The sequence below is a fragment of the Antechinus flavipes genome, chromosome 1, assembly GCF_016432865.1.
Source record: "Antechinus flavipes isolate AdamAnt ecotype Samford, QLD, Australia chromosome 1, AdamAnt_v2, whole genome shotgun sequence".
In the NCBI taxonomy this organism is placed as follows: Eukaryota; Metazoa; Chordata; class Mammalia; order Dasyuromorphia; family Dasyuridae; genus Antechinus; species Antechinus flavipes.
The window spans coordinates 360,166,351-360,188,972 of record NC_067398.1 but is presented as its reverse complement, the minus strand read 5'-3'; the positions used below and the strand labels follow the sequence as shown (position 1 = coordinate 360,188,972).

The following is a 22,622-nucleotide window of genomic DNA, read 5'->3' as shown; positions in this document are numbered from 1 at the left end:
AATCAGCTGAATTCAGAAGCTCTCCATCACTAGAAGTATTCAAGTAGAAGACTGTTGTAGTGTTGTAGAGGGGATGCTTACATCGGAAGAAGGATGAACAAGGTGGCCTCTTGGGTCCCTTCCAACTCTTTAGAAAAGCCTTTGCCATTACTGGAATATCTAGAAGAAAAAATTCAGTTTAGATTTGGATACAGGCCTCATCATCCATTCTGCTGTAAACTCCTTGACTATCAGTGTAAATTATATTATTCATGCTCTCTGATGCTCTTCTTTGATCATTCAGTTAATAAACATTGACTAATAGCCTTCAGTCCTTTAGTCATTCCATTTAAATTCGAAGGAATCAAAAAGGATTTATTAAGAGCCTGTTGGCCAGTTACTAGAGCATCACAGATGCTTAATAATAAATGTTTGTTGATTGATTTTTTAAAAAAGAAAGTGATTGTTACTCTGATTATTACTTATTAGTTAAAGGAATGATGATGTTTTATACTTAAAGAATAAAATTTTGAGAAATAAAAAAATTATTGGCCTTAAATTCAGAGGAGATCCAAGAGTTGAGTTCAAAGCCAAGCTCTGATAATTATTGGCTTTATGATTTCAGCAAATCACTTAACCTTTTCAAGTCTCAGGCTCCTTAATTGTAAAATGGAGATAATGGAACTTAAACTACCAACTTCACAAGTTTCTTATAAGGGAAACTTTTTGTAACAATAAAAATGTTATAGAGATGTGAATTATTACTACATATAAGGCACTCTGCTAAATAATAAATATGTTTAAAAAAAAAAAAAAAAAAAAGAATGTGACTGTGGTTGTTCCAGAGAAGCTTACAATTTACTGGGGGCAGGAGCAGGTGAGATGGGAATATGGTGTGTATACAAAGCAAAGATGATTAAATTTAGAATTTAATAAGAGGGCTCTTCCTCTAAAAACATTTGAGGAAGAAGACATAAGCAGCAGGGACTAAGTCAAGTTTTATAAAGTGTTGACATCCTAGGTTGAACTTTAAAAGGACAAAAATTCACATTCATATAATGCTTTAAATCCTTTTAATCAATAATGGAGTGGATATTTAAAATATGATTACATTCATTTTACAGATAATGAAAATCAGGCATAGAGTAAAAATAGAGTTGAGTGGATAGTGAACTTCAAGTCAGGGAGCCCTGACAGATCTGGGAGTCAGATCTGACTCCCTCATCCTCTCCATGTTCCTAGACAAATCTCTAAGACTATAAAATATAGTAGGCAGCTACTTGGTCCAATGGAAAGATTCATCTTCCTGAGTTTAAATCAGGTCTCAGACACTTACTAGCTATGTGATCCTGGGCAAGTCACTTAACCCTGTTCATCTCAGTTTCCTCATCTGTAAATGGAAATGACAAGCCAAACCAGTATCTTCGCCAGGAAAACCCCGAATAGGGTCACAAAGAGTTGGACACAATTGGAGTGGCTGAAAATGTTTGTAGCAGCCCTATTTGTAGTGGCTAGAAACTGGAAAATGAATGGATGCTCATCAATTGGAGAATGGCTGGGTAAATTGTGGTATATGAATGTTATGGAATATTATTGTTCTGTAAGAAATGACCAGCAGGATGAATACAGAGAAGCTTGGAGAGACTTACATGAACTGATGCTAAGTGAAATGAGCAGAACCAGGAGATCATTATACACTTCGACAACGATATTGTATGAGGACATATTTTGATGGAAGTGGATTTCTTTGACAAAGAGACCTAACTAAGTTTCAATTGATAAATGACGGACATAAGCAGCTACACCCAAAGAACGAACACTGGGAAACAAATGTGAATTATCTGCATTTTAGTTTTTCTTCCCGGGTTATTTATACCTTCTGAATCCAATTCTCCCTATGCAACAAGAGAACTGTTCGGTTCTGCAAACATATATTGTATCTAGGATATACTGCAACATATCCAACATATAAAGGACTGCTTGCCATCTAGGGGAGGGGGTGGAGGGAGGGAGGGGGAAAAAAAATCGGAAAAGAAACAAGTGCAAGGAATAATGTTGTCATTATAAAGTAATCATTAAATAAAAAATAAAAAAAATGAAAAAAAAAACAACAACAATAACAATAATCCTTCAAAAATGCAAAAAAAAAAAAAAAAAAAACAATTGGAGTGGCTGAACAACAACCTAAAATAGAGATAGGGTACATAAATCAACATGCCTTTGAAAGATAAGAAATCAGCACATAGATGTAAAGTGAACTAAGGTCACACATGTCATAACAGAGCCAGGACTTGAACTCAAATCCAGCCCTGTAGATAGTGCCAAAAAGCATTGTCTCTTCCTCCCTACACAAACTTTGAGAGTTCTCAATAGTTCTAGCCTCAATCAATATGGTAGTCTAAAATGAGCATGTTTCCAGTGGTCAGGAAACAGAATTTTTGGTAAAACTCCCTTCCTTTTCAACATAAGCTAAGATACCATGGGAATATGCTGTATGCATTTTTCAGTGAACAGATTAGTTTCCAGCTATTGACCAGATTCCTCATAGCATCTGTGTTTAACAATTCTTCTGAGTCTGCTTTTATATTTGCTTCCCCTGCCTCTTCATGCCCTTCAATCAAAATACTTTTACTTCTGATGTTCCAACTGTTTCTCCTAACAGAAAACTCTTTAAGTATCTCTTTATTCTCTAATATCAACTGACTTTCATAGAAAGCTTTAAAGTTTGTGAAACTACATGTGACTATATGTGCACGTGTGATAAGTACACGTATATACACACAAAACACATATATATACATACACGTACAAAGCACTTTGTATTTATAGTTATGAAATTTCATTTAATCTTCCCAGCATTCCTCTGAGGTATCTTCCTATTCTTACCAATCCCTGGCTTCTTTTAACCCTCAAATTCTACTGCCTATAGGAAGTCTATTTCTGTCCCTGTTTGCTAGTGCCCTCCCTATCAAGAATGACTGTGCAACTATTAGGTGGTTACTTCTCTGCGTGCATATTGTTCCCTTTCCATGGAAAGTAAGCCCTTTGAAGATTATTTCTTTTTTAGATTTTGCATCTCTAGTTCCTGGCAGAATGTAGCCCATTACAGGTATTTAATAAATGCTTATTGAATATTGAATGAAGATAGGTGATACCCTTTGATCTAGTAGTGTCTATTGGACTTGTATCCCAAAGAAATAATTAAAAAAGGAAAAGGACCCATATGTGCAAAAATGTAGCAGTCTTTTTTGTAGTGGCAAGGAACTGGAAACTGAGTGGATGCCCATCAATTGGGGAATGGCTAATAAGTTATGATATATGAATGTTATGGAATATTATTGTTCTTTAAGAACAATCGGGAGGATGATTTCAGAAGAGTCCTGGAGAGATTTACATGAAATGATGCTAAGTGAAGTGAGTAGAACCAAAAGAACATTGTACACAGAACAAGATTATGTGATGATCAGTTCTGATGGACTTGGCTCTTTTCAACGTGATGCAGGCCAGTTCTAATATACTTGTGATGGAGAGAGCCAGCTGCAGCCACAAAGAGGACAATGGGGACTGAATGTTTGGTGGTGTCATTTTTTTCCTTTTTGAACTGATTTTTCTTGTGTATCATGATAATTGTGGAAATATATATAGAAAAATTGCACATGTTTAACATATATTGGATTACTGTCTGGGGAAAGGGTGAGGGAATGGTAGGAGAAAAAATCTGAAACACAAAGTTTTGCAAGAGTGAATATTAAAAATTGTCTTTTCATATATTTTGAAAATAAAAAGCTATTATTTAAAAAAAAAAATAAAAAGTAAACTTCACAAGTCCCATTTGAGGAAGCATTGATAGTTTTTGTTGAGCAAAAAAGATCTTAGGGTTTTAGTGAACTATGAGCTCAATTTGAACCAGCAGTGAGATAGAAAGTTTTTACTCCACTTTTGAATTCTCAATCTTCAACTCTACTATTACGCATCCTTTATTCTCAAAGAGGACTAGTAACATCAGGAAAATGTCATGACTTGCAAGTGAATTGGATCTAAGTGAGGCAGGACTGTGCAAAGTCACCAGCCTTGTTATCTCCGCCAGAGCCATCTGGATCCAGTGGCAAAACATAGATCAGGATGTTTGGGGATGGCCAGGGACACAGTGGGAGACCTCAGGCTACACTGCTGAAGAAGGACTTAGTAAGCAGAACAGGGAGGGAATGTTGCCCTGATCTCCGTCCTGGTGATTCCACATCTGGAGTATTATATTAAGTTCAAAGGACTCCCTACATTTTAAGGACATTGACAAGGTAGTCAGGATGGTGAAGATCCTTGCGTTCATGTCATTTGAAGAAAATGGGAATTTTTAGCCCTGAAAAAAAGATTTACTTGGGGATGAGATTGGGAAATATCTTCTTATACTTATTTGAAAAAATTAACCTAAATTAAAGAAAATCAGAATTTGTCATCCTTCCAATTCACAGGGTAGATTCAGGTACCTTTTCCCTCCAACTCATGAAATTATTATTCTACAAATCACCTTAGTTTGTCATAGGACAGGGGATTTCCATAAATTTGGCCTTAGAATTCCAAGCTGCTCACTTCCACTTTAGATACCTGATTGGCAAAGAGCTCGGAAAAAGTCTGTTGTGAATAGTTTTGCACTTTATCTGAGGGTCAAGAACTGTATCCCTCGCTTTTGGAGGGCTCATCAACCCACTCTACCATGCCTTCCCCCATTGGGAAGTGACCCAAGTTTTTATGTCCCACCTCCCTCTAGTCCTTCAACAAGCCCAGGGGGCTCATGATCCACCTCAATCCCAATCAATGAAACAGAAGCTGGTGCACAACATCAAGTCAAGTGTACATTTTAAAAATTGTTTAATGGAACATAAACTCCTTTAGAAAAACATTCAGCTAGGTGATAACACCCATAGAAAAAACACCAATCTTGTGTTTATCTTTTTTTAATTTGGCATTTGTTATTTGCATTTATATTAAAGCAAAGTGCATCTTTCTTTATTTTTCTTGTTTATACACATTGCACAATACATAAATAATGATGCTTATAAAACGTCTTTGTATTTACAAGTAATAATATATTTATATATAACATAAAATACATTTTTTTCTTTAATAAATCTCAGTTTTTTTCAGGAGTCCTTTCTCTCTCACCAAGCACTACAATGCTAAAGTTCCAATGAGAATGCTTCTCTTGTTCATTTAAACCTTTGTAGTTAGAAAAATAGCTTATGTTAAGGTCTAAACATGCTCATTGAGCTAAGAACAGTGTAAAAGTATCATACAAGTGTATGAGTTGTAGAAGAAATGAAAACACAGTATTCTGGGACACAAGTGGTACCTTGATAACCGGCTTTGGGTTAAGATGGACCGTTGAAGGGTAGTGAAAGGGAAGGGAAGGAAAGGGGTGGTGCAATAGGAGTGGGGGTGGGGGGTTAGTTTCCATTCCATTCCTTCCCACTTAGGGAACTTCTCTTTCCCTCTCTTCCCCAACTCACTGGTCTAAACAGTGTGGTTTTGGGGAGGAGAGAGGCTGAGTCAATTTTTTCCTGTGGTAGGAATAGCAGGTCTGGGAAAATGGGCACTTTATAAGCAATACTTCAGGGAAGTCAAACTCACAGAAAAACCAAGATGTCCAAAAAATAGGAAAAAAAGAAAAAATAATAATTATGGCAGCAATGAGGGTAGAAAAGGTTAGGATGACGAGGGTCGGTTCTTGTTCAGAATCTTCTATATTTGTTTCCAAGAGACCTGTGTGTGCGTGGGCCCTTGGCCTTCTATTCCAAGCCAATTATAAAAGGGGGAGAAGTACCTGGGGAGGGGTCAGGTCAAGGGGGCTCTATCGTGGAGGTGGCCCTATTATAAGGGAACACCTGACCAACCAATAGAACCTAATAGGGCACTAACATCCCGACCCCTCAAACATTTCCAAAGGGCTAAAGAGCTATACACATTGTCACTGGAGGTTCCTCCTCGAGAGAAATACCCTCCCCATCTAGATTACCGCATCCCTCTCTTACCCATACAGATTGGACTTATGAAATGGCGATTTGGGACAGGGAAAGTGACTCCCCTCTATTCTCTTGTGACTCGTTGGTCATTTATACCTTTTTGTTTGGTGTTGTTGGTTTTTACTCCACTTATGAATTCTCAACTTACCAGGTAGCCCTCCCCATCTTATTTCCCTCCCCCCCCAATAATTCTTTCCATAAGCTATTTCTCGAGAACAAAACAAACAGAAAACCATAAACAACAATTAAAAATAAAACAACCAAAGAGTTTACATGAAAAGCAAGCACTCAGAAGGAAAATATTAGCAGCAAAGTAGTTTTAAACATCATCTAGTCCCCTCCGTTCCTGTTGCGTTATCGATTGTTGAATATGACCTCCAACCAGCACGGGCAGCTGCTGATGAACTGCCTTGTGTAACACTGGCCCCAGCCTTTCACAAAGCTGATCTGCACGGTGAAGCCCGTCCATGGCTGCTGCATGAACTCATGGTCGTTGGGCCGCTGCAAACTGTACGCTTTCTCATAGTCAAAAGCCTTGATGGAAAAACCCGGAAACACCTTGTGCACCAACAACGTCCTGGAGTCGGGGTTATCCAGTGTGGCCGACTTGATAAAGATGGGGTAACTACTGCGGTTATACACCCAAACGCCGTCTACTTCTCGAGTCAACTGGATGCCGCAGCCAATCTTGCTGCGGACTTTCTGCACCAGCTGACTCTTGTTGTCCGAATTGAGCTGTCCGAGGCAAAAGCCATTCCCCTGAGGTAGATCATAGAAGATATCCAAGGAGGGCTCTTGGACAGAGTAGAGCCGACCCACTCTTGTTTTCTCCTCCCAATATGCTACCACGCACCAGTGTGACTGATCCCCAGGCTCCTGAAGAAGTTGGGAATCTAGAGAAGAAAGAAAAATCACAGCTGTCAGAAGGGAATCACCTTCCCAAAATCAGAAAAAATCATTTAACTGCAACTTCATCTCTATCATAGGCCCCATTCAGGACAAGGCAACAGCATTTGCTGTTGTATTCTTTTCATGATTCAACTCAATTTACTTGCATTCAATAAGCAATCATTGAATAAGTGTCTGCTCATGTTGTCTTTCTTGTAGAGAGAGATATAGATGTATTTAGATATAAACATATCTATCCAAACTAAGTATATACATAAATATGTATATTTATACATACATACATATATATATACACACACACATACACTTGATTTGTGTATATATATATATGTGTGTGTGTGTGTGTGTGTGTGTGTGTGTGTGTGTGTGTGTGTGTGTGTGTGTGTCTGTCTAGAGCCCAAATAATGTCCTCTTACAGTCTCAGGATGTGTATGCATATATATATTTCATGTATATGTATGTATATGTATGTGTGTGTGTGTGTATGTATGTATATTTGATTTAGAATGTGAACTCCCTGAGGGGTAAGAGCCAATGTTTTTGCCCTTCTTTATATCTCCAAAGTCGAGCATATTACATAGCATATATGTGAGAGACATACATACATACATACATATACAAGACAGAGAGATGGGTTCTTGCCTTCAGAGAGCTTATATTTTTCATGAGATGATTTTTCTTAATAGAGAAACCCCAAGAACTTTGATATATATGAACACATAGCTAATTCATTCACTACTTGCTATCTTCTCCCTTATTTCTCCATAGTCCCTTGTGAAAGTATACTGAATCACGAAAAAGGAAGCAGCAACACTCATCTAAGCAAGCCTCCATCCTTTTTTTAATGAGAACCTCCAAAAGATGTCAGATCCCTAGAGAGAGAACTAGAAGCAATCATCTCTGGCAGAAACCTCCAAATGGTGGGAGACAAAGTTCCCCCAGTGGATTTCCAGACTGTCAGGACTGATGAGCAAAATGCAACTCAATTTTTGAAGGTCCCTATCTTTTACAAAGTAGCATGCTAAGGCATCACTTCAGCCCATTCTGAGACTGTAAGAGGACATCATTTGGGCTCTAGACAGACATATAACACAGGCATATTCTTATTTCTTCAAGAAACATACTAACCAAAACCCAAATGTGAGTTAGGAGGTAATCATCTAACTATATGACTGATCAGGACACAGTTCTGGTTAGATTAAGATTGTAGTTCACAAAATTCAGCTGCAAGGGACTTTTTGTTTTATTCTAACTGAATCTCAGTCATGCATAGAACCTTAGAGATCATCCGATTTTACAAATAAAAAATTGAGAAGCTAAGTAATTTGCCCAAGTCACATGAGTAAGAAGTAGAAGAGCTAGGATATTACAATTCATCTAGTCCAATCTCCTCCCCTTACCAATAAGGGAACTAAAGCTCAGAGAGAAGAAATACCTGTTCCAAAATCACACATAGGTAGTTAATGTCAGATTGGAAGCTAAAATCCTGATCTCCCAAAACAATCCAGTGGTCGATTTAATACGGCACACTGCCTATCTGCCTGCCAGGATCCCTACCCTGGCCATCTACTGGGTTCACTATCTATTTAGTCACAAGAGTTAGATGAGGATATGTGGCTCACTCAGCACCAATCCAGCCCCACTGGTAGAGAAACAACTCAAAGAAATAAATTCTATGGTACGTAGAAACCAGTATTGTTCACAGAAGACAACACTAGAACTATGCTAGAAAATGTTTTTGTTCTTTAAATTTAAATCTGGACTGACTGAGACTGAAAGATAGTAATACTCTATGGTCTGAGAAGCTTGGTCTATATCTCAGAAAGAAAGTGCATGACATAGAAATGGCCTTCAAGTCCAGCAAGTCTCCCTACGCAGGGAGGATGATTGGAAGGTCCAGAAGAGCGGCATTTCAACATTCAGGTTGCTCTCCCTCCATGCTTTGCTCCTTTCCTCCACCTCCTCTAAGCTCCGCCCCATGGGCTGACATGAAGAAAGTTTCCTGGACCTCTTTAAGAAAGTCACCAGTCCAGGAGTGTTTTTGGTGTTTAGGGTGCATGTTTCTTTAAATAGATGTTTGTGCACATTAAAAAGGGGGGATCGTCCGGGTGGCTACAGCTGTAATTTACCTCTCCTCCTCATGCCTGGAGCTGGAGTAATAAATGTAAGGTTCAGACAGAGAACTATAAATCTGCCTGAGCTGCAGGAATAGCTGTGGTTTTTGGCGGCAGGGTGGGGACCGGAAGTTTTGTATTTGTTAACAAAAATTGGGAAGGGGGGGAAGTGTATAGTGGGTTGGGGGGAGGGGGAAGAATGGTTTTTCCTTTAACCCTCCCTCCTCCCTACAGCCTTTTCAAGCAACTGGGGGACAGATAAACTGATCATCAGCCAGACCAGACAGGAGGAAAATAGGGAGTGGGTTCCGGTGCCCACCCCCACCCCCTTGAAAAGGACTATTGCCGGCAGGGTGAGGATCGGAGTGTAGTTCAGCCCAGTCAACCTCCTTCCAACTTTTACAGACATGTTAAGACCTGGGAACTATTCAGGTCTATAAACTTAAAAAAAAAAAAAAAAAAAAGATACAGCAGCATTTAGCCTTGGATTTCAGTCCCTTTTGAATAAATTGGTAACATAGCCTCAAAGGGACAATATGGAGGGTCCATCTGTCTATGTCTCTTTCTCTCACATTGCCCCCAACAAAGGAACAAGCACAGTAGCTGAATTCTCAGGACGGTAACTTGTTCCTGAAGAGCATCCATTGGCTGCCAAACAGGAGAGTGAACATCCACCATCACTGAATTCTCAGAAGTTCACTTGTGGCAGATAATAACAGTTATAATTACTAATACTGCTAGATGCTAATTTTCCCTTGGAAACCCCAGTTCAGAAGGGGTAAGATGGGGTGCTTTCTGAAATGTGTGAACATAACCTTGGAAAACCAACTCTCACTGGGAACTGGGGCTTAACCATGGGAGTTCTGGAAAAGCAGAAAGGATATAAGAGATAATAAGTTGGAGGGTGAAAATGAGGGAATCCTAAGTCTTAGGTCTGATGATTGAGAGATCAGAAAAGGAATGAAGAAGTGATTAAGAAAGAATACACAGCCAAGGTATGGGAGAAAATTATTTTTTCCTTTTGAAGGGTGAATTCTGCCTCCTTTCAGATTGTTCGCCTCAAAACCTCCCCTTTTCTGAGCCCCACAATACTTTGTTTCATATACTTCTGTCCCACTGAAACCTGGCACCAAATAAACAGCAGGGAAGTAAAAAGCCTAGAGAGAGAGAGAAGGGGGAAAGGCAAGGAAGGTAGAGGGGCAGGCTGAGAGGAGAGCCAGGGATCAAATTACCTCCAACCTAGTCCTGCGAAACCACCTCAAGGGAAGTTTAGGGAGTTGGGGGTGGGAGGGAAAGATGTACACCAAAAGGGAAAACCAGCTTCCATTTTAGAAAGGGGAAGGGGGCCCATAACTACATTCCACCAACAGTCTGTTAGGTACTCTTTTTCTACAGTTGTTCAGGGCATAATACACTTTCTGCCTCCCACTTAGAATGTGTAAGAGACAGAGAGAGAAGTCTTGCAATCTCAGACTGAATTTTCTTTGTAGACCAGCCAGTCCACCCTGCAATTTTCAGCCAGACATACCCCAGGAAAGGGAAGTTTCCCGATTATGTTAATAGCCTTAGCCCAAATAAACTGCAGAGTGTAAGTTATCTGTCTGTTAAGTATAAAGACCTTTAAAGCTAATTCCCTCATGCAAAAAAAAAAAAAAAATGTGTAGTGGGGTTATATGTGCAGTGTGCTTTCTTCTCACCTGTTCTCTATTAAAGTAAGTTTTTGGTAAAGAGTCTCTCCTCTGACCTTTCCCCACCCACAAGAAAAATCCAAATTAAGCAAATGGGATTTGACTATCCTATCCTGGCCTGCCCAAATGAGCTTCTCTGTAGAGCAGTTTAGCAAATCCTTATTTGTATCAGCATTGACATTTCTCCCACAGTTTACAACTTTGGGGAAACCCAATACAGATCCTATGTAGCCAATTCCCTGTGTTTCCTCAGCTCGAATGGCATTTCCCACAATTTGCCTGATTCTCAGTCATGCTTGATAGTTGAAATAACATAGGAACAGTCCTGAAAAGCAGAATCCCAGACAAGCTGTAAGTAAAATGCTTGGCACTGTCTATAGAGAGACCCAATTCTCCTGCAGTAGCTCTCCAAATGAGGATTTGTGTATAAGTCACATCTGACAAGGGGGCTTCAAAAATCATTCCTGGAGAAGGCAGGTTAGTAACTCAAGAGTGCTAACCACTTCCATTCTACAATCTGCCTTAATACTGTTTTAAGAAGATCTGGTCAATTTGATTACTTCTTTCAACTCAGACCTCCCCTCCCTACCACAAAAGAGGTATTGTTATTATTACTGTTGCTGGGTTGTAGTTGTTTGTTTTTAAACTAGGGAAAAAAAGACTGTGCTGTAAAAAGCGATCAGATGCCTGCTAACAATTTTTCATTTTACTACGGTTTAGGGAATTTTTGGAACACCACCAGGAAAATGCAGAATCTGACTGAAATTCCTTTAAGGTATTTTTCCTCCCCACCCCCTATCCCTTAAAATATAAAATCCCCCTTTACAAGAAAAGGAAAAAGGGAGGAAGGGGAGAAGGCTATTTTACCTGTGTTTGCACTAGCATTAGTAACAACCACTTAATAAGTAGCAAGTCGCTTGCTACCACTTACAAAGAGTTATTTAATTGCCCTGGTCATGAATGAACAGACCTTTATAGAAGACCAAAAGTTCATGAATGAATCTCACTTGGGGGCTTTTCAATGACATGGGGTGACCAGACCTCAAGGCCACATTTTAGGCAAGGGAGGAGTTTTTCCTTTTTGTCTGATGGTATAAGGAGGGGAAGATGGGGAGGAGCAAGAGGCTCCCCCATCCCACCCCCACCAATATTACCACCACACTACTGGGATAGAAACTGGGATGTTGGGCAGGAAAATCCTCAAAGTGTCCAGTCAGGGCTTTCTCTCATATTGCCAAAGTATGGGGGCAAGGGAAAAGGTTGTACAGAGGAAAGAGTGGGTTCACAAGAAAGAGTGGGTTCACAGAACTGTCACCCCTCATTCTCTATATATGCTCCTCAAGAGCAACAAACGCTGACTGGGCTATAACTTTTTAATGTGCCATTGTTCCCTTTGGCACTTTCTTAGAATATTAAAAAGCATAAAATAAAATAAATAAGGTTACAAAGCAAACAGCTATATTAAAATATATGTTTTGCTTGACTAAATTTATGTGATACAGGGTTTTTTTTTTTTCCTTTATGTGATGGAAGATAGGATGACGGATAAAAATGAATGCTTAAAAAAATTTTAGAAGGCATTCATAAACTGTGTCCCACAGATTATCCATGGAATCCCTATATTAAGAACTCCTGCTTTGGAAAAGTGTAAATTGTATGTAATCATGGGAGGGGAAGATAAAATAATACCTGAGACTAGTGAGAGGAGAAATGAGGAATGTGTGAAAGTGAGAGAACCACCAAATTGCTTATGAGACAAAGTATGTAAAACTCCTAAAAAGTTTAAGTCAACAAGCCTCCCTTATTATAAGGAGGACTGCCATTTTTCTTTAGAAGTCCTATTCACCCTAAAGGGTACAGAAGGTTAAAGAGGAAACATTTAGTCAGGAAGATTAACTCTAACAGTCAGAGTAGACCCCAACCCTCACCCCAATTTGCCAATTAGTGTATAAAAGCATGAAAGAAAGCTTCAAGTCCACAGCCCTGCAAGTTGATGCCCAAACACAGAAGCTCCAGGGTTTCCCAACTATACATACACAGGAATCACTTAAATCCAATGACTATTCTGCCCTTACTTTAATACTCACACCAAATACAACATATTAAACCTCAAGATTATTATCTCCTCCCTTCCAAAAAGTTATCTAACATAATCTAGGAATGAGATGTTCTGTTTCATCCAAAAAAATCCACTAATCCATTCAACCAACCAACCAAAAACATTTATAATGCTTCACTTTTAAAATTTTACTCAAAAGCACTACGGAATTAAATGCAGTGGGAAGTATATAAGTGATGCAACAAGGCTCCTTTCTTCAGGAAGCTTCCAGCCAGGTAGGCAAGTGCATACAGATGTTACTATACCAAGAAAGAATATGAGAAGTTTACCAGTGAGGAATTTGAGGGGAGTTGGAAGCATGTGGGAATGGAAAGAACATAGGATTTGGATTCAGGGAATTTGACTTTAAATTCTAATTTTGAAATGTCACTTCTACTCTCAGCTGCATATAGCCATAAAATGATCATTTGGCCAAGATGAAATGTAAGGGTCCTATTATCCTGCACTAGAATTGCCAACTTCCAAAGAGTGACAATAATTCCTTTTTTCATAGCACTTCAAAAGGCTTGCAAAATTTCCCCTCTCATAATAATCCTTTAAAATAGATGTTCATATTCCATGACTGATTGAGATTCTGAAGAGAAATGACTTGTCACACCAGGTCACCCAATTAGTAACTATTAGAACAAGGCTTCAAATCCAGGTCCTCTCCAAAAGATAAGTTTATATAAAATCAACTCAATGCTAAAATTAGCCTAAATGTAACAAAGATCTTTTAGGCTCAGAGTTACTTTTGATCTTGCTGTATTCTGTTTAAGAGTCATCATCACCATTTATCACCATACTTTAGTATTATTGCATGAGGGGAGAAAGTGTGTCAGGGTAGGGGTAAAATGCCCCGGATGGATATTCTTATATGGAATCCTAGAAGAGAGATCATAGAGCTCAATCCTCTTTTCTTTTACAAAAACAAAATCTGAGGTCCAAAGCAGGTTAAATTTATAAGAATGTCAGTTTATACTATAAAAGTTCAATCCAAGTAAGCATAATTTTTGAAATCAAAGGAAGAAAAGAAAATAAAGCTATTTGGGATCTTTCCTGGAGCTAAACCAGAATCAGTCCAATCTCTACTCACTCTGTATTTCTCAATGATCATTGGTATTTGAAAGTGATTTCCCTGGAGTGTCTCCAAGATCCTCAAATCACCAGCTTCTATGATACTTATTAGTATACTCTACTTATCAAAAGTGGAAAGTAGATTCCTGTTTTAGAAGTTTCCAAGAAAATGAACTGGAAAAATCTTTCCTCCTGTGCCTCTTTGTATGTCCCCCTAATCTTACCAGAGAACTGGGTGAATAGACAGTGCTTAATATTTGAGGCTTTTAAATTTGACAGTCCAATGCAATAATCCAACCTTGGACTAGCCTTCATTACTTGTTTTCTTTGCCAAGAACAGGGTCAGTAGAAATGCTTCTGGCCTTTCCCTCCTAGGACCCTGTTAACCTTGAAGAAAGGGACTACTCAGGACAGGTAATAAAAGGTTAATTAACTTGACCAAGATCTGATACTATAATAGCTTGTGACTTGGGGAAAGCCAATTTCCATTTCTGGGACTCAAGTTTTCTGGTCTATAAACTAAAGGAATTTGTCTAGATGATCTCTAAGACTTCCCCTTCCTTCCTGCATTAACATTATTATTGTATTCTAATTTGTGCTAGATTTGTAATAAAGAATGTTGATTTCATTTATTTTACTACCTTGGCAAAAGGGAGGGGAGGAAAGAAAGGTTATATTTAACTAGCTATTTTAAAAAGTTATCAGAGGTAGTAGAGTTCTTGCAATTATTTACCAAAGAAAAGGTGGATGAATAGCCACCAGGAAAGCTAGACATGTGGCTTTACTGTATCTTAACATAAAACAAAAACAAAAATAAAAAACTGTTACAAACATGTTTTTCTTCCTTGTCATTCATCATTCCAAGGGAGGGTCCTAAAAGAAATTCCTTTCTCCCAAGTCATTACATCCCCTCAACATTTCTCTCCATCAAATCATCCTTTTCATTTGCATTTTCACCCCAAAACTTTCATAAGCACAGCCTGAGTAGCTAGCAATGAAGATTTTTTTTTGTTATCAAGATTAATTCATAAATGTGACATTACAGCTAAAAGTGATGATTAATCAATTACAAGGGCTAACAATTGCCCTGTTCTCCCCACTCCTCAAAACTTCTTAGATGTTCAGCTCAAGGTTTAAGTCCTATAACCACCAAACCAAACCTTTGTGCCCCCCTCCAAAAAAAAAACCCCAATATAAAACAGTGCTTTATAGTCAAAGAATACAATTTAGAGGGGGGAGGGGGAGGGGCACAAATCAAAACCGCCTGTCTGTCTCCAGTGGTTGGGCTGACTCCTGCTTCCTCTGTCCCAGCATTCAGCCCTCATCAGCCATGCAAATTATAGAGTGTACTGGCTGCTGTCTGAAGGCCGAATTCTGACTTAGCTCAGAGAAAGCCTTAAAGGAAGGGTGGGGACTCCAAAGTCAGCCAAATCCATTCATAATATTTACAGTAAATGGGCCTCTCTGGCTGTTGTTTTGTATGCATCCAGCTTAATTATTTTTTGAAGTCTGAATTTCAAGAATCTTCTCTGTCTTACCAAAGTCTCAACTTTTCTACCTATCCCCTTCTTCTTCTCCCCCCCCCCCCGGCCCCCACTAGAGAAGTATCTCAGACCTCTTCAGGAAAGAGAGCTCCACCTTTACACATCCCCTCCTCACTCCCTTCCCTCTCTGGATGTGCACTGCATTTACTTATCTGCTTTCTGAAGTGGATATAGTCTTGGCTCCCTATCTCTTCCTCTTCTCCCAAGAAAATAACAACCCCACACTGTAAAGATAAGCTCGCAGAAAGCCAAAGCCTTCTTGATTCTGTCTTCCAAGCCAGACATTCTCCTTCCCCCCACTTACCCACTCACCCAGTATCTTTTAGTTCCCATTTCACTGTGGGAACAACTCTCTAGTTCCCATTCCACTGTTCTTGCTAAATAGAATACTAAATTTTATAACTACCTTAAAATATATTTCCAAATGCACTCCAAACAACAACAAAATCCCAATACTTCTAGATGTAAGTCTTTCTCTTTTGAAAAAACCGACAACTTACAGGTATGCTGGCTACACAGAAAGTCTTGTAAAAATTCTCAATAAAAATTGATGCATAAAAGACCAGTATTCCAAGTAGACAGAAGTCCAAGAGCACCGGACAATTTTTTCCTACATACCTAAATGCTTTCCATATAGCTGTTCTTTCGATGTGGGTTTTTAATAAAGCTCTGCACTGCACTGACCTACAGTACTCTGAAAGTTATTACAAGTCCAAAAATTAGACAGTGCCCTTCCCCCCCCTCCTATCCCCTACGCTCCTGAAAAGAGCACGGCTCCAGTTCAATACTATTTTTTCTAGAGGATAGGGAAACCATTTGAAGACGTGGAAAAATACAGTGAGAAACAAAAGTCCTTTTCATCTCTACCCTCCCCCGGCTCCTCTTGTTCCCTAACAATTATGAAAACTGTTTGGATGGGATGGCATTTTGAACATTTACTGCATTCCAGCCAATAAATTCCATTCCTGAATCTGATGGAAAAGGCGGTCCGGCGGTCCCCCTCCTCCTTTCCTTTCCCTCTCTCTCACTCTCTCTTCTTTTTCTCCCCTCCTCCCTCCCTCCCTCTTTTCCTCCTTCCCTCCTTCCTTCCCTCCCTCTTTCCCTCCTCCCTCTGCTCACTCCCTGCTTTCATTCCTTCTGTCTTTCTTTACAACCTAATACCCTGTCGACTGGAGGCCAGGGCTGTACTTACAGGGAAAAACAACAGAACGCCAGACTGGAGACAGTATGCAGACTGAGAAAGTTAATCATTACTTCTGTCTGCCTTCATAATCTAATCACTTCTATTCCTAAACTCAAGCTGTCCAGCCAGTTGGGCCCTCCCACCCCTCCACCCCTCCACCCCAAAAGCACCCATGACCTCTTAGGACCAGATTCCCTCTATACACTCCCACTCCCCCAGCCCCAAATGCCCATGACCCCAAATGAATGACAAATGAACTAATACCAGGATTAGAGGATAAGGTCGATCTCGATCTCTCTCTCTCTCTCTCTCTCTCTCTCTCTCTCTCTCTCTCTCTCTCTCTCACACACACACACACACACGTTCCTCCAGGCCACCAGAGTCCACCTGTTCTGGTTTACTGTGCTCCCATGTCCCAATATCTCAAGGGAAAAAAAAAAAATCCAAGCCTGGGAGCTGGGGCTAATTGTACACGTGGATTTCTTGCTTCTGCAGAGAAACACTGTTCCTCTTTCTAAATACATAGCCACTATTTGTTCTCTGTCAGTTGTTTCACTCATCCTGCCATAGATAAAACCTCAATTCAGTGAATCCTCAAAGCCACCTCAAATTTAATTCAGTCTGAGATTAAACTTTGTCTGCCATTCCTAATCCATACGGACATGTGGACATATCCACTAACTTTGGCAATCAAGTCACACACACATTATTACTCTCTGATGTGCCAAGTTTTCCCCAGAAGGCTGTATTGCTTCTGCCTAAAGACTCCCAACTCTTAATAAACTTTGTACAAAATTTAATGTCAATTCAAGATATCCTCAGAAACTCAGTAATCCTCTTCCCCAATGTTACAGATTCAAAAGAGCTAGTCCCGCAACCAAGTTTTACAAATGAGCAAATCCAGACAGGATTTCAAGGGTTTTCAAGTGTCACACATATGGTTCTATCTGTTTGGGCCTCAGCTCTCTCCCTTCAAAAAACCCCCCAGAAACCCATAATCAGAAGGAAAGGAGTAGTCTTTGTGATCTGAACATAAATGTTAGCATAATTCCTTTTTCCACCATGGGGCAAACTCTCTGGATTTCTTAGTTAAGATCATGGGCTGTAAAGAATCTTCCACTGACTTCCCATGATTCTCTTCCATAGATAGAGGGCTCAAATTATTTACAGATTATAAAGACTTTCACCTCTTGGTAATGCTGTATAGTACCTAGAACTGAACAGCATCAAGTTATTGCTGTTTTCAAAGAGTTCCATGGGGACTGGGGGCTTTACTTTGAAAAATGTCCTTGACCAACCCCCATTTTAAAGAGCTCTTTTCTGGGTGATTTCAATGATCTAATGATGGGAGGGAAGGAGAGATAAGTTAAATCAATGGAAAGGAGCTGAATTATTTTGTTTTTAACTCTTACATGAACACACAAAATACTCAACCTTTATCATCAACATGTGAAATGGCAGTGGCAGGATTAAGCAATATAAAAGAATGATGTGATTTGAAGCTGGGGGTACAGGTTCAAGTGTCTAATCACCTATATTATCTTTCTCAGTTAGTTTTCTCAGTTATAGAGAAAAGGGAGGCGACTCCTCTTTAGTTCCTTCCAGCTCTAAATCTATCTGTGATCCTAATCACAAAGTCACCAGGAAGCCACAAGCCTCAATGTCTGAGTTGCACTGAAAAAGAAATTCTCAGCTAAGAAACTACCACACAGACTTGGGTTGGAATCTTCCCGCTCACTCCTAAATGTCTTTGCCTTCCCTATGAGAATTCTGTAGGGTTACTGGCTGAGTACTCACTGCCTGTCTTAGAATAAGAACTCAGGGATCTATTAAGACATTTGTAAAAGGACAGCAGGAGGTGGACACAAAACTGAAATACCTTGCTGTCTTTTTGTCATCTCCAGCTTGGAACAAACAGGTGGGAGGACTTATAGATTTGGTAGTAATTTCCAGAAAAAGGTTCTCATCATGGAGACTCATAAATCTTAAAGCAAATTTCATCACCTAAGAGGACTCCAATCACAGTTGAACACATGGACTCCCCAGTTCTTTTCCCTCCTCTCATGTCTGCACTATTGAGGCATTAAATAATAGTGTTCCAGATGTTAATGAATATCCAACTATGCCCCATGACCACCACTGGGCTATACATTTACTAGAATGGGGCTTAATTTATCACAGCTCCTCACAAATTCAGCATTTGGGACTAATTCTTTTAAAAATAAATTATACTTATTTACAGTCACCTGATAATCAACAACTGAGAGAAAGAAAAGAAAGAATGAAGAGGTAGGAATTTCTGGTGTATCTCTATCAACCCATCCCTTTACTTTCCCTTAGATACTAAATAACACTAAGATGTGTTAATGAAGCCCCTCAGTTCAAAGCAGAGAACCTAGAGTTTATACAATTCCATTTTCCCACAATCTGATTAAGAGACAACTTGAATTCCCCTTCTGCTGCATGGTCCTTCCTTGCATTAAAACCCTAGTAACTTAAGTGCCCTCCCAGATTTATCACTTTCAGGTTAGGGAAACTAAATCATTGTCATTCCCATGCTCTTCTTCCAAATGCTGCGCAAAAGCAAATCCTAAACCTTAATGGTAAATGGCATTTGTCCCACTCTCCCTTTTCCTCCCAATCTCAACTTCCTTGGGGCCACCCAATACCAGTTTTCAGACCAAACCATGGCATGGGCCAATGGTAACAAAAAAGCTGGCCCCAGAGGCCTATTTCCTCCCATTAATTCTCACCTCATCTCCTTAGAGCCCTAAATGCCATGTTTCCTTGTGCCTTTCAATTTCAATTTCATCAGGAAGCCTACTGACTTCTGCCACTCACCTAGGAACTAGAGCAGACAGGGACCTTGGAGCTAATCTGGTCCAACCCTCTTATCTAACAAAGAAATTTGAGAGACAGGGACAGGAAGTGGCTTGCTCAAACTCACAGGAAATAACAGGAACCAGAATTTGAACCCAAACAAATGGATCCCCTTAGTGACAAGTGACAACGCACTTACCAGCTGTGGGACCTCAAGTTCCTCAAATCTCTCCCAAACAACTTCTTCCTCTCTATATGAGGGTTAATAAAAGCACCTACCTCTCAAGACTGTTATGAGGATCAAACAAGATAACAGATGCAATGCAAACATTTTGCCAACTTTAAAGCCCCAATAGAAATGTTAGCTATTATTATAGAAAGCAACGACTGCATACAGACTGCTAAGTACTCTTCCCACAACTACCCCAGGAGATATTCAGCAATGCTTTTATGTACAGATACCTTAAGGTTCTCGGTGGGCTATGCAAATAAAAGAGCAAGGGATCCCAAAGCTGACCATAAGTTTAGTGACTGCTCTATGCATGAAAATAAAAAACAGCAAGACTCAGAGAAACTATCAAAGTAGAGACAACTGGGTTCTCACACCCAGTGATGTGTAGATTGTTCCTCCCTTCATCACTCATCTAATGATGAAGACTCGGTTAACTGCAAATAGACTCCTACTGCCAGGCTTTTAGGTGGCTCCCCAAAGCCTTAGTGTACCCCCCTCACTCACTCCCCTAAACTAGAATACATAATTACTAGGGAAATTCTGCAACCCTCAAGGTTCCTTTTCAACTGCACCCCAGCTGTACTTGGAACCCTGGAAAGACTCTTAGGAAACATCAAGGAAATATTGGGAGAAACAGAAGTTAGCAGGAAAAAAGCAATGTTTAAAAAAAAAAAATGCAAACATGCAAAACACAGAGAACCCTGCACCGAAGACAACTTGGAGGTGAAAAGGGTAAGGGCACAAGTGCAAACTCTTACCTCCCTTCCTCCCCCCCAATCATTTTTGCAAGTTAAAACCAAGATAATGACACTGGGTGGGGGACCAATTTTGAGGGCTGAGCAGCCAAACCAAAATTAGCTCCCAGCCAAGAGCTGGCTTGGCTTCACCATTGGGGAAGGAAGCTGGAAAAGTCATGAAAGATTCTTTAGTAAACTAAGAAATAAGGCTGCAGGAACGTTTCAACTGAAGGTGACCCTTCTAGGAAAATATTTTTTAAAATAATAAAAATAACATAAAGTCCTCAAACAGCCTCTTTCTTAAAGAAAATGACCTGAAAGTTCTCGTGGGAGTGAAGGGGAGGGGGAGAGGGAAACAGAAAGCCTTGCTTTCTCTCTGAGACTACCTTTCTCGAATAGCTGCCTTTTTTTTAAGGTCTTTTCTCATAAAAGGAATGATGCAATTTCCTGTCTTGTCCCAATGTTTCCTGTTAACTTACAAGGTGAAAGTTATCACCCTATATTAAAACACTGTCCTAAATACAACAGAAAGTCCCTTTTTCCACCTATGTACCCAGGACAGATAGCACCCCCTCCCCATCCCCAATGAGGTTTGAGACCATTTGTTAGATTTCTAACAAGGAGATAGTTTAAAAACACCCATTCCTGTTTATACCAGACAAATATGTAGCATGGAGGAAAAGCCTCTACTAGTCATTACTAATCACTGTCCCAGGAATATTCTGCCACTGGCTCAGATACTCCCAATGGAAAACTAGAATAGGTTAGAAGTGGGAGAGTAACCCAAGATTTAGGTAGAAATGAAGTGCCCAAAAAGGCTTTTTTTTTTTTTTTGTGGTAACTTCTTTGTTCTGTTAACTACATGAGACCTGTGCCTCAGTTGTTAATCGCATCTTCAAGGTGAAAATAAGCTAGAAAAGGAGGCTACTTGTGACAGTAGGCAGGCAGCCCAACTGCTGTGTTGGTCATTCAATTCAGAAAGGAGAAAGGGAAAGATGGTCCTGCCAGCGATGACTTCCTAGCAGCCTGTTACAGCAATAGTATTCACCGGGCCAACACAGGCCACAAGGTAAGAAGGCTACAGCAGGGACCAGAAGTTCCGCTTCTGGAGTCCTCTAGAGACATTAGCACTGAACCCTGGGCCCTTGCTCTGTCCAAAAAAGGAGGAGGAGTCGATATCACCCAATTTGAGGATCATCCTGACTCTGGGACTTTTGAAGATAACCCTTCTATTAACCTTAGTTAATGGTCAATGGAGGGCCATCGTCATTGCAGCATGGGCTGGGACAGCAGTGACCTTAAAACCCAGACCGGGCAGAGCTGGGGGCGGGGGGAAATGTGGAGAAATCCATAAGAGAACAGAACAAAATCTGGTGAACTTCCTCTGGCAAAAAAGTTAGGTTAGAAAAATAAATCCAAGAGAACTTTCCTACTTCTAATGTCTGCTTTGCATATATCCGAAATCCCCTAAGAACACACAACCATCCTGCTCCTGCATTAAAAAAGCCTCTCTAAGGAAAATCCAACAAAGAAATCATTTTATGTCTTCCTCACCTCACCCCTCCCCCAAAAGGGCAGGTTAATGAATCTCCTTTGAAAGACTATTGCTGTTCCCAGTGTCTCCACTGAGGTTAAATGATTATATTTGCTGATTTTTTAAAAGAATTATTCCAGCATAAAAACACTACCCAAAACCCCACCCATCCCAGTGTTTCCATTTTCCTTCTTCCCTTCTTCCCCCCTTCCCCAACGGTGCTGGTGAATTCTGGGATTCTGGCTGTTTTCAGAGACTGCTCTTTAAGAAGCCCACCCTGCCTCCGAAAGAACTCTGCCAAGAAAAAGGCCTGTGAGGAGGAGGAGGAGTTAGAATGAAGTGTCAGAGGCCAAAAGCTACACAGAAACCTGGCTCTAGCCCAGTAGCTCCCCCACTTCACTGGCCTGGCTACATTCTGCCTTAGTCAGATGATGTGTGAGGAGAACTCTGATGCTCTAGTCTGGCCCAGCAGCTGGGTCTGCTCTAGACTCTTCACATGCTGTCATATGGCTGTTAACCCCTGAAAGTCCTCTCCTTCTAAAGAGACAACAAGGGGTAGGCTAATAGGCAAGCCCATGCTAGGAGAAAGAGCCAAACACAACCTCTGCTTCACTAGGCCAACAAAAAAAAGACCAAACAGTGTCACCTCTTGCCTGATTTTCTTTCTCTGTTCAAAGCAAAGGTCTGCCT

The 22,622-nt window shown here is 40.1% G+C and overlaps 1 protein-coding gene across 2 annotated transcripts in view; it reads right to left on the bottom strand.

Moving 5' to 3' along the window:
- Positions 1–4,828: 4,828 nt before the first annotated feature.
- The window catches only part of SMAD7 (SMAD family member 7), a 32,628-nt gene continuing 14,834 nt past the window's right edge, over positions 4,829–22,622 (bottom strand). For both annotated transcript variants that reach the window (XM_051969638.1, XM_051969639.1), the window contains exon 4: positions 4,829–6,889. In XM_051969638.1, the coding sequence (XP_051825598.1) occupies positions 6,351–6,889 (539 nt within the window). In that variant the 3' untranslated portion in view covers positions 4,829–6,350. The remainder of the gene's footprint in view (positions 6,890–22,622) is intronic.